Genomic DNA, 16,349 nt, shown 5'->3' on the forward strand with positions numbered 1-16,349 from the left:
CTTTTCTCACAAGCAGCCCCTTTGCCACAACCAAATTGCAATGACCCAAATGGGACTTTTCACCCAAAATGTTCCCAAACTCGTCCTACCCATGATTATCCACCACATAAGCCACTCTCCCTAAGTCTAGCCATCGCATCATTTACACAATGATACCCAATAGCATCATGCCAATAAAGATCTCCTTGGCCAATTAGCCATGTCTAAGGCTAGTCAATAGTAATAAACCACTTGTTCACTAGCAGCCCAAAACTTCTACATATACAGTAAAAATTTTGAGAAAACCGAAAACCCCCCTATATAGCATCCAAGGCTCTAGTGTGCATTTATGAAGATTTGGCCATTGAACAAGCCTTTGAGAATAATCAAAGGGGTAATGAACTTTGGAATGCTCGAGTAGATTGTTAAACAACACAAGATAAGCCCTATAGGTTGGCGCTCCTTTCAGTGTTTCTTGACCACTATCCAAAGCTTACACGAATCACAAGTGACATGCTGCCACAAAGCAATACTCTCTTGATGCCAATGATTCCCATGTTCCTTGCTCTAAAATCAATCCAAACTTGTCTCCTCACCAACCTTGACCAAATGCATGACAAATCAATCTATCACACTCTTAACAACTGTAATGCATATGAATACATTTTGTCCTCAGTCCAATTGACCTACAAAAGTGAAATTAGAGCATACTTAGTCCCAAACTACAAGATTATGTGCCAATTTATTCATCTTTATAATATCCCAAAAAGAATGGTAAAATTAAATATCGTTTTGTGAGTTTGGTTAGGGGTACAGCCATTACTCCCATATCAACCAATCCATGTGCTCCATTATCATCAACAATTACCCTGCTACAACTAGCATCCACACCAACTCCATCAGCCTCACATCTCCTCTAATGCCCAGCAACAATTATGGTGATTGCCCCACTACTTGGTGGTCTCTCCTACAGTTGCACACTGCAGCCCCACCCAAAACACAGGTTACTACTGCTCACTACCAACTCCAAGTGATCCACAAATGCCATTCCAGCATCCATGCCATTGTTGTCATCAAAACACAGCCCACTTTGGCTGACATTCACTACTGCCCTGCTACAACTAGAGTATTGTACGACTACACTCCTGATTTACTACAAAAGACAGCCTTCAGCTACCTCAAAATACAGCCTTTAGGTGCCTTATTGTTTGCACTAACAAGACTGCTTCCTACAAGCAAGCAGCAGTGCTGGCAACCTACTCGTATCTGTGACTGTTCAAGTGATTACACACTCGGCCCTGCTGTCTGTAGCATCTCCAACTCTACATTCAGATTCACACAGCTCAGACCATCTCTCTGAGAATCCTTGAATCCTGTGCTATGCCTTCTGCATCGAGCCTTCACCCTTGTTTTGGCTTCTTAGCAGTTCGCACCAATCCCACCGATCTATATGCTTCATCGTATCTCTAAACTTACTTGTATAGAGGCTTATATATCCATTGTATTTTCTTCCATTTTCCTTACCTTTATCTGAGCATTCATTTGCATTCAAAGAGTTCGTATTTGTGCACTTTGTCAGCCTTCTTGTCTTTACAATATGTATCATCTCACTCAACCACAACTCCATGAGTAATGCCTAACAAAAGCCAAAATTTGGCAGCCAACTTGCCATATATAGGGGAAAGAAAACTAAAGAGTAGGCAATCTAACATGAACAAGCACTGTGCTCCTTTCAAAATCTGAGAGTATATGTAATACATTAAAGTACAATGAAAGGAGGGAAAAAGGGACTAACATGTGCTTTTGAACACATCAGCATATCATTTAACAGAACAACCATTAGCCCTAAAATGCTTAATGTCAATATCAATATGAAACAATAAATTAACCCAAAGTTCACTGTCATAAGAAATTCAGGATTGCCAATAATCAAATTATACAGTCGGTAACCAATACCCACATGCTTACTAATGGAACAGCAAAAATAGAAAAAACCCTGAAAATAGATAGATTAGCCCAAAGCTCAATGTTGTAAAAAGCTCAGAATGATAATCAACTATCAACATATACAAACAGTAACTAATATCCACATGCTTAGTAATGTAATAGCAGGAAGAGACAAAACTTAGAACAAGGTACCATAAGCAAGTAGCTACCTTCTCTACATTTTCTTCTGTCAGTTCAAGCCCTGTCTCCTCATCCATGACTTGTTCCACACCAATAATTTCAGGGATTTTCTCCATTAGGCGTCGTTCAATCCCCATCTTCATCGTCATCATAGAGCTTGGGCATGAACCACAAGCTCCTTGAAGCTTCAACTTTACCACTAATCCATCAATCTCATAAAGCTCCACATTTCCGCCATCAGACATGAGATATGGTCGAACTTCATCAAGAACCATCTCCACATTTTCCTCTGTTAAAGCCAAACCCTCAGCTGATGTCTGAGGACTAGCCACAGCTTCAATGCCTGCAAAAGCATACAGGATTTTGATACATTTAAACACCATGAAAAGGGCACATCAATGAACTGGATAATTTATAATGTATTACCTTTCCTTTGTTTGACACTACTATCGCATGTATATGGGCCAGAAAACAGCAGGTGGGCATCTCTATTCAACGTTGTATTCTTCAATGTGGCACCGTGACCTTGAAACCTTGAGGTCTGCCGATAATGATTACAGCATGAATTGCATTAGTGATCGAAGCTTCTTAAAGTACAGCACTACTCGGAATGAAAGATCACAAGTAAATTTACATCCAATGATAGAAACCAATCACAATGTTCATTTTTACATGGGTCAATCACAGCAAATTGGCAAGGATGTTTCACCTAAAATGAGGTGTAAAATGTATTCATATAAACTGCAACTCTGTGAAATGTGTATGCATTCAATACTTGATCTTTGCAATGTTCATATCCTGGATATTCAAAGTGTGGCATTGCAGCAGAGACACGCAGACTCGGCCAAGCTAGGACAAAACCATGTGCAGGCATAAGATGCTTGATGAGACAAGCAGTTCCAATTCAAATGGTGTAATGAGGTAAGCTCTATTATGATCGCGTGATGTGAAAAGCAATGAAACAGCTGCCCAATTCAATCCCTGATGAAACAATCGGCCCAGTTCAACTCATGGAATGAGGCAGGCTCTAATACCATCAAGTGACATGGAAAGCAATGATAAAAGGGAGCCCAATTCAACGCTTGATGATGAAACAAGCAGCCCCGGACCAATTCATGGAATGAGGTAGTGATGTAGAAAGCAGTCGAACAAGCAGCCCAATTCAAACTGTAAATGAGACAAGTCTCCCCAGATGAGCAGAATTTCAAGTGATGGGGTAAACAGAGAATAAAAAAGCCGCCTTTGAGGCAGACTATGCTTATGAGGCCAAGAATGGGGGGATCACTCAAACCTGACAGAAGGCGTGGGCGAGAACATCTCCTCTCGAGGGAGAGCAGTGGGTGGGAGAGACGCTAAAGACTGGAGGAGGGGACTGGACGTGCAGAGTCTGCATCTCCTCTTCGTCCCCTGCACGTAGCGTTGTAGCAGCGATCGTATTCTGAGCACCAGTGAATGAAGGGAATGTCTCGAAAACAATCGGAAGAGAAAAAGAATCGTGGGCGTGAGTCGGCTTCTTCACTTGCTAGAAAGTGTCTTGTTCTCTATCCTCTCCTGTCCTTGAATTGTGGAAGAAGGCCAATTGAAACATATACGAATGGGGGACTGACTATGTCGGCAATTTCTCGTAGGTGTATACGACACCTCTAGGATGTTTGTGTCAACGAGCCGTGGCTCCCTTGGTAAGGGGCGGGTGCATAAGTTTCAAACGATTAATGGTTTCTATCCCTTTTCAAACTACATAGCTCTATAACTCATTTTTCTTGGGTTCAAAATACTAGTGTCGTTAACAATTAAGGTGACACTACCTCAAAATCCAAAGAATGGGGTCGAAAAGCAACTCTTGATTGGGAACGATCGGGGCGAAAGATGACTAATACAAGCGAAATTCGAATCATCCGAATCGCTAGATGTCCGAGCCTCCAGATGTCCGGGTCTCCTGGTCAAGTCTGAAACGTCCGACTACACACCTGTGCTACACTGCTTCATCAGCTCGCATGTATGAATGCAGGGAGCTAAACGCCTTTCAGATGGGCATGCTAAGCTAGGGGGATCACTGAAGATTCTGAAGTCTTATGACTCCATGGAAATGGACTATGAGACTTTGGCCACTTCACATGGTGAGGACACAGTCGAGCTTGAGTGAAGACTTCGAGAGGATCATCAACGCCAAGAAGAAGGCAGTCCTTGATGGATCGAAGCACATTCTACGAGTGCTTGTGGCCTTCCCCTTGTTGCGCATCAAGCAAAGGTACATTGAATATGCCCTCTACGGCATCTACATGTTCTTCTTGGGCAAGCCCCCATGGAAGAGGAGTATGGCAGATAGTTTTATGTCACCTATGGCACCAAAGCATGTTTGCTACAGTATAGGTTTGTGGGGAAGGGGTTTTTCCTAGCCCTGGTTGCCTCCAAAGCTGAACAAGATCTTATACTTGGCTCTTCAATTGGGTATAAAGGCAACCTCGTCTACACCATGCCCTGGCAAGCCAACTTCAACCCAAAGGAAGTGTTGTAAACCAAATGCCCTGTGTGGGTTAGCTTCCACGAGCTTCCTGCGTGGCTTGACGGAGAGGTGTCAATACTGGCGGAGGCTCTTGGCAAGACCTTGTATGTTCCGTTAGTGGCACCTACGAGTGGTGCTATCAAGGCTGAGAAGCATGCCTGCATCCTATGGGATTGAAAAAAGCAAATACTAGAAGTCCTTGAGCTCATCGACCCGAATGGCATGGACCTACTGGTCGATGTACAGTTTGGCTCCTTTCTTGATACCTGCTTTTATTGTAGGGAAGTTGGACACTATGCCAAAGAGTGCCCCAAGAAGGGGAGTACTACCCCAAGCGAGCATCCCAAGAGTGTGCAGCAACAACAACCAAAGGCTGATCAAGGGACTAGCTCTGAAGCGGGGGAGAGGAAGCAGCCTAGTCAGACTGAAGACATTAAGGGCAAAGGGAAGGAGAAAAGAGAAGAGCCGAGCAGCAACCAGCAAGAAGCGACATGCAAAAAGTCGAGTAAGGGTACAATGGATGGGAAGGATGCTGGTCTCCATCTATGGCCCTAATGCCTCCGTTGAAAGGGCAACCTTATGGAAGCTCTTAGCTACCATTGGGGGAGATGAGAATGCAATGCTCCTGGGAGACTAGAATATGACCTTGCAGGAAGCGGATTGGTCCCATGGAAAAGGTATGACGATGGTTCAAGAAAGAGAGAACTGGAATGAATTGGAGATAGAGCAAGAATTAGTTGACGTTGCCACAGTCTTCAATAGGGATGGTGGGCAATGCTAGATGTCCGACTCAGAATGCTCTCTGAATATGCTACTTCAGATCATGCACCCCTCCTACTCACTCTAAGGCTAGCCATTGTGCAACAAGATGGTGAAGGCCCACCATTGTTCAAGTTTAACATCTATTTCTTACAGAAAGAAGCCTTCTATGAGCAGCTCAAGAATGCATGGACTGAGAATAGGATTTCTGCAAAGGGTCATGCACAAAAGTGGGCATGAAACATGAGAAGCATCAATAACCTTGCTAAACAGCATGGTAGAAAATAGGCTGTAGTGAGACGGGAAAGATGGGAAGGTGGTAGTCATACTAGAGAATGCATAGTGCACTCATTGCGAGTGCAGTCAGAAGACCTAATCTTACAATCTTTACAAATGGAGGTGCAAGGATACCTAGAAGCTCCATAGAAGCACAAGGTAGAGGCAGCTAAGATCCAGCTAAAGAGCATGTGATATGTCTTGGAGATGCACCTAATGCAACATGCTTTAGAGCACTTAAAATCAAGAAGCAAAGAGAGCTAATCACCATGATTGATGAAGGCAATGGGAAGATCTTAATGGATAGTGTAGAGATTGCCCATGCTTTCACTAAACACCTCTCTTCTATTGTAGGCTCAGAGATTGACATCCCACACGACTACAATGCTAAGCTGGCAACATTTCTACAGCCGAGTAGGGACCTGGTCTCTCAAGGGGAGGCTGTTATGCTTGGGCGCCCTTTCTCAAAAGAAGAGCTGAAGTATGTAGTGGATAAAATGGCCAGGGGGAAGTCACCAGAACTAGATGGCATCCCGATGGAAGTGATTCAATTGATGTGGAGTGTGTGCTCCTTAGATCTTTGCAACTTGATGAATAAGATCAGAAAGGAGGGGAAGTTCCCAGTGTCCATTAATCAAGGCTTAATTAAGCTCATCCCAGAATTAGTTGACAGGGCCGAATTGGGTAGTTGGAGACTGCTCACAATGATGGGAGCAAGCTATAAGATCTATGCTAAAGCATTGGCATTCAGAATTAAGTTTATACTTGGGAGGATACTTCATACGCAGCAACATGGATTTGTTTAGGGTCAACAGATCCATGATGCGATTCTAAACATGATCCTTTCAATAGATCATGCACTAGCCTTGGCATCTGACTTTGTACTTAGTAATATGGATTATGACAAAGCCTACGATCGGATAGGATGGTGTTTTATTATGGAGGTTCTTAAAGCTATGGGCTTCGAGAAAATTTTCCTACAAATGGTAGGTGCCTTATTCACCAACACCCTGGTTGTAGTATAGGTCAATTGCATACTGTCCCCCCTCTCGACATCAAGAGGTCAATAAGACAGGGATGCCCCATTGCCCTGTTGCTCTTTACTGTCATTACAAATCCACTGCTGAGGAACCTAGAGCTGAAGGTCCAGCAGGGCATAATTAAGGCCCTTCCAATCCCTGGTGGCAAGCACTTTGCTGCACAATTCTTCGCAGACAATAATTCAATATGGTGAAGGCAGAGTTGTAGTCAGTCAATGCAGGGGAAGGGAAAGAAGCAAGCTTTTTGAGCGAGCATTTAAGCAAGCTTTTCTAAGCAACCTCCATTTCTTGTTCCACATATTCCACTTATTCCTCCTATTCTCTTGTGCACATATCAAGCACCACTACAGCCCCTACTACCACCACCACCTCTACTACTGCCTCCACTACTGTTGTCATTACCACCTCCGCCACTTCCCCCACTACCATCCCCTCCCATGTTTCTTCCCCTATGTTAATTAAGCTCTCCTCTACTGCTGCCTCCACTACTGTTGTCATTACCACCTCTGCCACTTCCCCCACTATCGTCCCCTCCCATGTTTCTTCCCCTATGTTAATTAAGCTCTCTCTCTCTCTCTCTCTCTCTCTCTCTCTCTCTCTCTCTCTCTCTCTCTCTCTCTCTCTCTCTCTCTCTCTCTCTCTCTCTCTCTCTCTCTCTCTCTCTCTCTCTCTCTCTCTCTCTCTCTCTCTCTCTCTCTCTCTCTCTCTCTCTCTCTCTCTCTCAGCAACTTCTCGATTCTCCCTCTCTTACACTCACCTTCTCCCTCGCTTGCTCTCTCTCCCTCCTTATGTCACTCACAAATACATATACACCCACTCTCTCTATATCCCTCTTTCCATTCCTCCCCCCCCCTCTCTCTCTCTCTCTCTCTCTCTCTCTCTCTCTCGGCAACTTCTCGATTCTCCCTCTCTTACACTCACCTTCTCTCTCGCTTACTCTCTCTCCCTCCTTGTGTCTCTCGGCAACTTCTCGATTCTCCCTCTCTTACACTCACCTTCTCTCTCTCTCTCTCTCTCTCTCTCTCTCTCTCTCTCTCTCTCTCTCTCTTGTGTGCTCACAAAGACACACACACACACACACTCTCTCTCTCTAAATTAGCAACTTCTCTCTCTCTCCCCCTCTTAATTTTGCAAGGGTCATCCATCCGTTTTTCACAACCCTCTTATTATTACAAGGGTCAAGGGTTTGCATGAGGTAAATTATCTTAAACACTTTTGGTAGTTAATATCAGGACGAAAATAATATCACATTGTTATCCCACATGCATATATCCATTCACGTACCTCTCACTTTTATGTGTATGATTGATATTATATCCTGATATATCACTTCCATTGTGCACGCATAAGCAAAACTACAAATCACATGTTTTTGCTACTTTCAATCAAGCATTATTGTGTGGACTTACTACAAGAGGATAGGGTATCAAATAGTTTGTTACACTCACTACAGTAACGTGTGATATCTATTGTTTTTCACTTTGTTCGAATAGTTAACATTGAGACAACAATATTACCTCATTGTTACTCAATCCACTATGCACATATACATTCACATGCATGCATGTTTCTACACTCCACCCTTCCCTAAATATTTTGCACATGCTCTATATTAAACACCTTGTAGTATTGCAATTGAGCAAATGCCTATATAGAATCTCCTTCACTTGCACATTCCTCTCTCTTTCTCCTCTTCCCTCTCATCCTCATTTTATTGCGCTTGTAAATAAAAAGAATCTAATAAATTTGAAAGTACATATTCATCATGCACATCAAATATCAATCAAATTCCATTGCTAGGGGGTAGAATTGGTGATCCCTAACACTAGCTCGGTCAAGGAGCAGCTCATTTAAGTTGTCTTTCTTCATGGAGCTCCAGATGGCAATGTTAAACAATGAAGATATTTCCTTCAAAAACCCAGCGAGCCCTGGCTGCAAAATCACCCAATACCTACCCACTTCTAAGGGCTTCACTGGTAATGATCCCTTTTGCTTTGGCTACCTATGTAGAAGCACCCCATTCATAATGAACACGATTAATTTTCGGGTGGTGGGAGGTGTTATACATGCACACGTGGAAGGGTGAGCACCCATGTTGGTATGATGAAAAAGAACACTACATTACAATCAAATATTGTACAAGTTTATGTAAACATGTTACCTTTGCTCTTAGATATCTGCCATCTTCGGCGAAGTGATACAGACATACAATCAATCTTTTGGAGTTTAGCACTACTGATGCAAAGTCACCACATCTTGCATTGCAATCTAAAATAGTGTCCCCTTCTTTCGTGTACATTTGCAAGAACGAGCTCCAAAAAGCCCTACCACGTTGCATGCCACCTACAGTATTTGGTAGTCATATAATGGATTAGGAATCTACTAAATGTTTACAAAACACATACCCAATAGTTTAACAACACTGGATCTCATATTGACCTCTCATTGGGGATCCTGATGTATCTCGCACCCACTCATTCGTAGTAATGTCATCTTTTGTGAACTTCGGAGGGATGATTTCATGGTAAGCGATATCTGAACGCATGTACGCTAGAATATAGAGCAAATGTACCTACATTTAAAGATTGAGATACTAATTTTAGTAATTATACTCACTAAATGGAGCCAACAAGTGTGATACATAAACACTCTCACCTCTCCACCTCTAATGACACATATAGGTGTTTCGCAATGAACAACTTGTGCCATGCGTAAGGCCCAACACTTCTACCCTCACTCCATCCGTTGGTGTCCATCCTCCACAACTTGCTCGACAAGCTCTACGATGGAGTGTGTTGTGGCAAGGAAAAGTAACATCCTTTGCATCCTTGAGAACACGATCAACTAGATAAGGGGGTCTTCCATGTGGCTTTCAATGTTGTGGGCCTCTGCACATTGAATCCTTTATTAGTAACACATTCTTATTATTGAATGTTAATGATAGATAATATTCTTCTTATATGTTTGTTTACTTGCATGTGTGGTTGGAACATCTTGCACCATTGTAGCTTCCTGGGAGAAGATGTCTTGCAAGTGGACTTCCACGTGACTTTCAATATGGCCCTCTGCATAATAAATTCATAATTAGAGACATATTTTTTGTTCAAAATGTTATTGTAGATAGTATTATTGAGACACGTTAGTTCACCAGTGTCTATGGCTGGCACATCCTCCAGCATTATAGGTTGAAAATAAATAACTGTATCCCCCTCTGCAAAAATACAAACCATTCTTATTGGCATTGTATTGTGGGAAAAAAAAACCACGAGTCATGCTTGTTTACCAGTAGCTGCCACATCCCCTAGCACGACTAGTCCATGTTCTTGCATTCTTTCCTTTCCTACACAAGGACACACATCACTATTAACATCATATAATGATAGAATATTTTAAAGCTCTAACATCATCCAATCATGACATGTGTGGAATTCATGAACATCGTTTCTTTACCTCTTTGCGCATGTGCCATGTCTGATATGACCTCAAATCCAAGACACTTAGTTCTTCTGCCCTCTGCATGTTAAAAAATATTGTTGATGTTACTTTGGTGATGAACAAGAATTACGTGCCTTCACATCATGAGTTTTGTACAAAAGCAAGCTTACCATCTCGGTGCTCTATAATACGTGTGTCAATTCCATGTGATGCTTCACTGCTTCTCGTCATTGTTGTGCATCTCTCTATAGCAGTGTGTAAGGTAACACTCTCCACTGCAACATCTGGAAGAACTTGTTGTATCCTTCTATCCATGCCAATGTCGTGGACCTCCTCGGTGATGCCTTCCATTGCAATCTACTCTTCAGTGGTATCAACGAAGAGGCCTACATGGTTTGGTGGTTACGATTCATATTCAAGGAAATATTTTCACTGGAGGGACACAAAAAATGTCTTGGCTATAGTACTTCAAAACATCAAACCTTTTAGGTGTGGAGAAACCAAATTAATTGCTAATGAGGGCCCCGAGCCGATCTTTGCTTGGCCTCTCTTCAATGATATTGGATGTGCACTTGCTCTTCTATTTTCTTTTTGTAGTAACCACCCTACTCGTATTAGTTTCTTGTGAACCCATCACAATCTCTTCATTAGAGACAACAAAGTGCAATATACTCCTAAGAATGCAACTCATTTCACTTACCATGCCTTTGGATCCTTGTGTCTCTTATGTTTGCCTTTTCCTTGAGTACTTTTGGTACAAAATTTTCTCATTGGATGGGTATTCATCTTCTAGATAGTTGAGGAAAATAGGGCATCTTTGATATAGCTCCTCATCCCACTCTTGCTCTATCTAGTAATCCTCATACATGCTCTGATCCTCTTGCATGTTTGCCCAATCCTCATACTCTCCTAGCAGAGTTTGTATAGCCCTTTTCTCCATCTGCTCATACATGAACCTGACTTGCAAAGTCACCATTACAAATCTTGAATGGATTGGCAAGATAGCACTGCAGACATGCTACTAAATAAGGATATTGTGAACTACTTGTACAAAAGCCTCCATACTGCCAACTTCGTTGACTTCTATGACTCTATATCTTCATCTGGCTTGAAATCATGGATGACAATGCGAAACATTTGCTCTTTATGTTTTCTCTTTATCTCCTAGGTGTATCGGAAGAACAAATCATGTTCCACTCGAATATTATAATAGTCCTCCCAACTTAATAGCTATCTTTTTCCACCATCTTGCAATATGACCCAAAAGGTCAATTGTCTTACCCAGCTTCGAAACGGTGCATTTCCATCAACTCGAATCAAAGATATGTCGGTTAATACCAATTCTTCGAACTTATGATGCACATAATTTAAATGAACAAGGATAACCTACGTTCAGGCATGCCCATCAACATTCAAATTTTCATGTTAGAACTCTCCATGGCCTTCAATATCCTTATGCGATTTGCCTTGTTTAGCTTTGAGGATGCCAATGTGTATACTCTCTCCTCGTACAATACACCCCCTGTCTTGGAGCCCCACTCCAAGCATGAGACAGTTTTGCATTAACAAAAACATTGTTACTTTGGACCAATGTAGTACAAGTATATATAGAGGGCAGGTACAAAGAGGTAGCAACTTATTGAAACCACTTCTCTCCGAGACTGGGTCTGCAACTCTTAGCAAACATTGAGTTTTCTTGACAAGCTTTTCATTGACACTATAGTATGCCTCACCCCACTTGGTTCTAAACTTAGAATCAGAGAGTTGTGTCTGTTTCTGTTTGATCAATTGCACTGACATATCATACTTGTCTTGCACTTGGTAATTAGGGACAACGCCATTATATTAGGAAAAAATGCATCAGGAAAAACATTGTTAAGATAGCTTGAAGAACTACCTACCTTCCACATAACGTGGTCTAGTGCAATCAATGGTGCTTTGTACCATGCGGGAATGGGCGCCGACTTTCTGCGTGCTTGCAAGTTGCATGGTCAACCTACCCTAACATCCTTACTTCACAAACAAGGTCTGGATACAAGGTATGGACAACTCCCTTTTGTGCCAGTCTATGTACATTCTATATTAGGATCTCATGAATATGGTCCATTGCATACTGAGGGCTGAAATGATGAATGGGTTGCATACTGAGGTACTAAAGAGGGGTGCCACCTAGCTAAAGGGAGGATGGGCTAGGACATCCCTTTTCTCAAAGAGAATCAAAAGAACCAAGACACAACTTCACAAGAGAGAATATATGTACTAGATACCATATTAGAATATGAGAGAGAGAGATGAGAGGAGTGGGAGACAAGAGGAGAAGAGGTAGAGGAAGCTTGCCATTATGTATTCATGGAATGAGAAGATGAGAAGAGAGGGAGACAAGAGGAGAACATGTAGAGGAAGCTTGCCATTATGCTACATAATAAAAGAACTCACTCATAGCTTACCTCAAAGAGATGGACTAGCATGAGGGTATTCTAGAGTGCTCTCATATGCTTGACATTGTTCTTGTCCTTCTCTACATCTCCATGGGCTCCTTATATAGCCTCCATGAGGGTTTAGATTAAGCTAATCTTATTGATTAACATAATCCTAGATTATGTATGGCATCTTTGAAAATATGGAGAATAGTGGATGGGACAAGTCCCCACCTTGGTCATCATGCAAGAAGCCAAGGGTGGTGGTAGACAAAATAGAGAAAGGGAGCTAGATTACAAGAGGTGGGTGCCCAAAGCACATTATTATAATATATTTACAAGAAGGATAGAATGGAAAGTTGATATGGTGAAAGAGAGAAGAAAATTGCATGTAGCTAGTAGTTTGCACCTTTGTAACTTCAAATCAGTGAAGAATCTGAAAAAAGTTTCTTTTGCAACTTTGTAGATCAAGTCGAAACCGATCGAGTAACGTGAGAATTTTCTTGAAATTTGCTTTCCCTTGGGAGTTATTGAGATTATAAAAAATGGCTTCCAAAAGCTGCTTTGACTTTATTTCTTTATATATATATATAAGCATGTGACAAAAGGGATCCATGCTTGTAAGCTTTTGTGTAAGATCCAAATGACACCATGATGTGGATATTGACTTGTGTACTAGGGTGAGGTGTCCTCTAATGATGGTGATAGATTCCAAATCTTAGTGATGTAGGTGGAATCCACGTGTAGTTGGAGGCTAGTCCTTTGAAAAATCTATGTACTCACTCAACTCCTAGGTGTAATCCATTTCCATCTTCACTAAGATAACCATCCCTTTTACCCTTTACATTGACATCCCTCCTAAGAACTTGTTCCCCCCATTCACTAGAGTTATCATGATCGCGAAGCAATGTGGCATATCTAATGTTTGAAGAGTAAACCCAAAGTGATATGGTAAGGCTCTTGATAGGGGTTTTAGCCAAATTTTGTGGTAGAAATCCAGTTTGTAAAAAACCCGGATCACATACTTGTTTGTACGAGAAATAGCTGACAAAATTCTCCCTCTCTATCACACTTGTCACTTTCACAAGACGACAATCAATGTGCACATATTGCCTCGCGTTATCTAGAAAGGCTGTTGCAAATGGTCAATTGTGTTAAGGATGATGTAAGAAACAAACACATTGCAGAATGTTAAGGTCCTACAGTTTAGGGCCACTCACATGTGCGTATCTCATTCATCCATGCTGTGAGCCGATGGTTACTATCCCAAACATAAAACATGCAATTTGACAAAAAGACCCAATCAGTGCCGTTGATTTCTGCCTTGAAGTCCTATGCTTCTTTCGCCAATGGGGGTCCCACTCAGTTTTAATTATATCATCAACCTCCTTGTACTGGTGTCTTGGAGTCTCTAATGACACTATGAATATACCCATCCCTCTAACGTACCCATTGCTAAAAAAGGTTTCTGAGAGTTGCTTGTACCTCAATGTGACTTGTTTAATTGTAGGCATAGAAACCAAACGACATAATGGAATGGGTGGCAAAGGGGTGGATATCCGGATTTGAATGAGACAATGAAGTAATTAATGTTCAATAAATGTGAAGAAATAAAAACCATAATCTAAATCATGTTGCCATCTCTTACAAGCACTCACCGTCAACACTTCCAATTGGTCTTCTATACATGCTTACACAATACATTTATTGCAAGTGACTATGAGAGCGATCTCTCCAGTCGTTTCACCGGCATCTGTCATGAGTTTCTTTTTGGTTCTTTGTGTTCGATTCTTCTTGGGTTGCTTATGGCCATGCCCTTGCTGTGCACTAAAGGACTCGATGCTTTGATGGTTGTTGCTTTCCTCATCAGTATCACTCTTCAATAGTATGAGTTTTCTCTTGCCCTTCCTCACCGGAGTCATTGAAGCGTGCCCACCTTCTCCTGATGTCACTCCTTCCCCACATGCAATTGCAATGGTTGCTTGTAGCTCGGTGGAAGTCAATGATCACGTTTGTGTTACTCTTCCTCTCGCTCTTGGAGTGTGACTCCCCCCTTGTGATTGCATGTTGTTGGTGACAATAGCCTATCGTCCTGCTGTAGATCGTGGAGATAAGTCAGAGTCCCTAGGAGACTTGATCAATTGTCGCTCTCTTTCCTGCAAACAATGATCCGAAATAGGATAAGAGTAAGAGACTTGTCTGGACATCAAGAAAGGAGCTACTTACCGTCTCTTCAATTGCCCATTGCACAATTGTGTTTTCCTCAATGGCATTCTTAATATTGCCTTTGCAATGGGCCTTTACAACCCTTTGATGCACGATGGTGATAAGAACTCCCACTCGTCTAGGGAAAAAGCTTGGCGAGGAGAATGTGGATTAAACCTTCTACAATCCTTTCATTGCCCTCGTAAAGGGTGATATGATCTTGTCTTTTGAAATCAGATTTGTCCATGATAGAGGGGCTGTAAAAACATGGGTCTAGAACATGGCTTGAGTTGGAAGCTATGGAGGTTGGAAGGGAAAGAGCGAGTTTATGAAGACACTGACATGACTGACTGTTACACAAGTGAATTAGGTTCCAAGATGGAAGCTTGGACTCATAAACACAATCTTGTGTATAGACTGACAATGACATAGAGACTTTACTGAAGGACAAAAGTACTACGATATTGCATTAGAAAAGAGAGCAAGTACAATGCTTTATAGGAAATTGTATGTTAGCACTTCTCCTACTGTGCTTATGGGATTCTAGTCATGAGCTCACACTGCTCCATACAAAGAGGCTAAGTAGGTGTGATTGCAGAAATCTCAACACCCCTTCTCAATCACAACCATAAGTACAAAGTGTGTAGAGGCTTTAGTGAGAGCAACACCTGCAAAGTGTGGGCACATCATAAACATGGAAAAACACTAGAGACTGTCGCAAAAAAGGCTAAGTGTGGATACCACAAACATGGTGGACATCTAGAGGCTATAACAGGGGCCTCAAAAAGTGTACAGAGGCTATAGTACAAGGCTACATGAGGAGTTTACAAGCGTATGATAGAGGCATTTTGGGCTAGGCAGTGCAAAGTTAAAAAAGTCTATCAAAATAGTGAGAATAGAAGGACTGGTGAGGCTTGTCCTTCTGATCCTAGTAGTCTTGTTCTTCTTCTTGTTCTTCTTGTTCTTGTTCTTCTTTTTCTTCTTCTTCTTCCTCCTCCTCCTCCTCCTCCTTTACTCCATGGGCTTCTTATTCTTTCACTGTAGAAAGATATGCCTTCTGGGATGTCTTTTTGGTGTGGCAGAACTTTTCAGTGTGTCCGGTCCTTTTGTAAAAATCATAGAATAGCTGGTCCTTCTTGCCTTTGTATCTGTTGCCAACATATAACATTTGTTCATCTCTAGAGGTGCTTGGTTCTTCTTTATTTTTAGCTTCTTTTCCTCCTCTAGCAGTGATGCATGGATATCAACAAGCTTAGGATTTGGCATATTGATTAAGGTTGTTGATACATTATTATATTCACGAGGCAAACTTTTAAGTAGAACACCAATATTAATATCGTCATCCATTTTCAACTCTATTTTTGCAAGCTGGGTTAGAAGTCCTTCCATGTAATTTAAATGTGTAGCAAGAGGTGTGTTGGACACATGGTGGATATAGCTGTCGTCTAGCTCCAATTTGATAATGGCCTGAGCTTTATCATCATTCTTTTGCCAAGTGACTCCAAGGTCTGCATCACGAAACTTCTTCTCTTTGCTTCAACATCAAACCAGCTTCAAAATTCTCAGATTTCAGCAACATAAGACTTGATCTTGAGTGTACTTGATAAG

General features: G+C 41.8%; 1 protein-coding gene across 1 annotated transcript in view; it reads right to left on the bottom strand.

The window, feature by feature from the left end:
• The window catches only part of LOC148027196 (nifU-like protein 2, chloroplastic), a 29,329-nt gene extending 25,657 nt beyond the window's left edge, over positions 1 to 3,672 (bottom strand). Inside the window, exons 1-3 of the mRNA XM_087691734.1 lie at positions 3,398 to 3,672; positions 2,533 to 2,647; positions 2,136 to 2,449 (exon numbers count right to left, since the gene is read on the bottom strand). Of these exons, the coding sequence (XP_087547860.1) occupies positions 2,136 to 2,449; positions 2,533 to 2,647; positions 3,398 to 3,499 (531 nt within the window). The 5' untranslated portion in view covers positions 3,500 to 3,672. The remainder of the gene's footprint in view (positions 1 to 2,135; positions 2,450 to 2,532; positions 2,648 to 3,397) is intronic.
• Between the last annotated feature and the right edge of the window lie 12,677 nt (positions 3,673 to 16,349).

This window comes from Lygodium microphyllum, chromosome 13 (genome assembly GCF_053477565.2).
Source record: "Lygodium microphyllum isolate KBCC chromosome 13, Lygodium_microphyllum_v1.1.10, whole genome shotgun sequence".
Taxonomy (NCBI): Eukaryota; Viridiplantae; Streptophyta; class Polypodiopsida; order Schizaeales; family Lygodiaceae; genus Lygodium; species Lygodium microphyllum.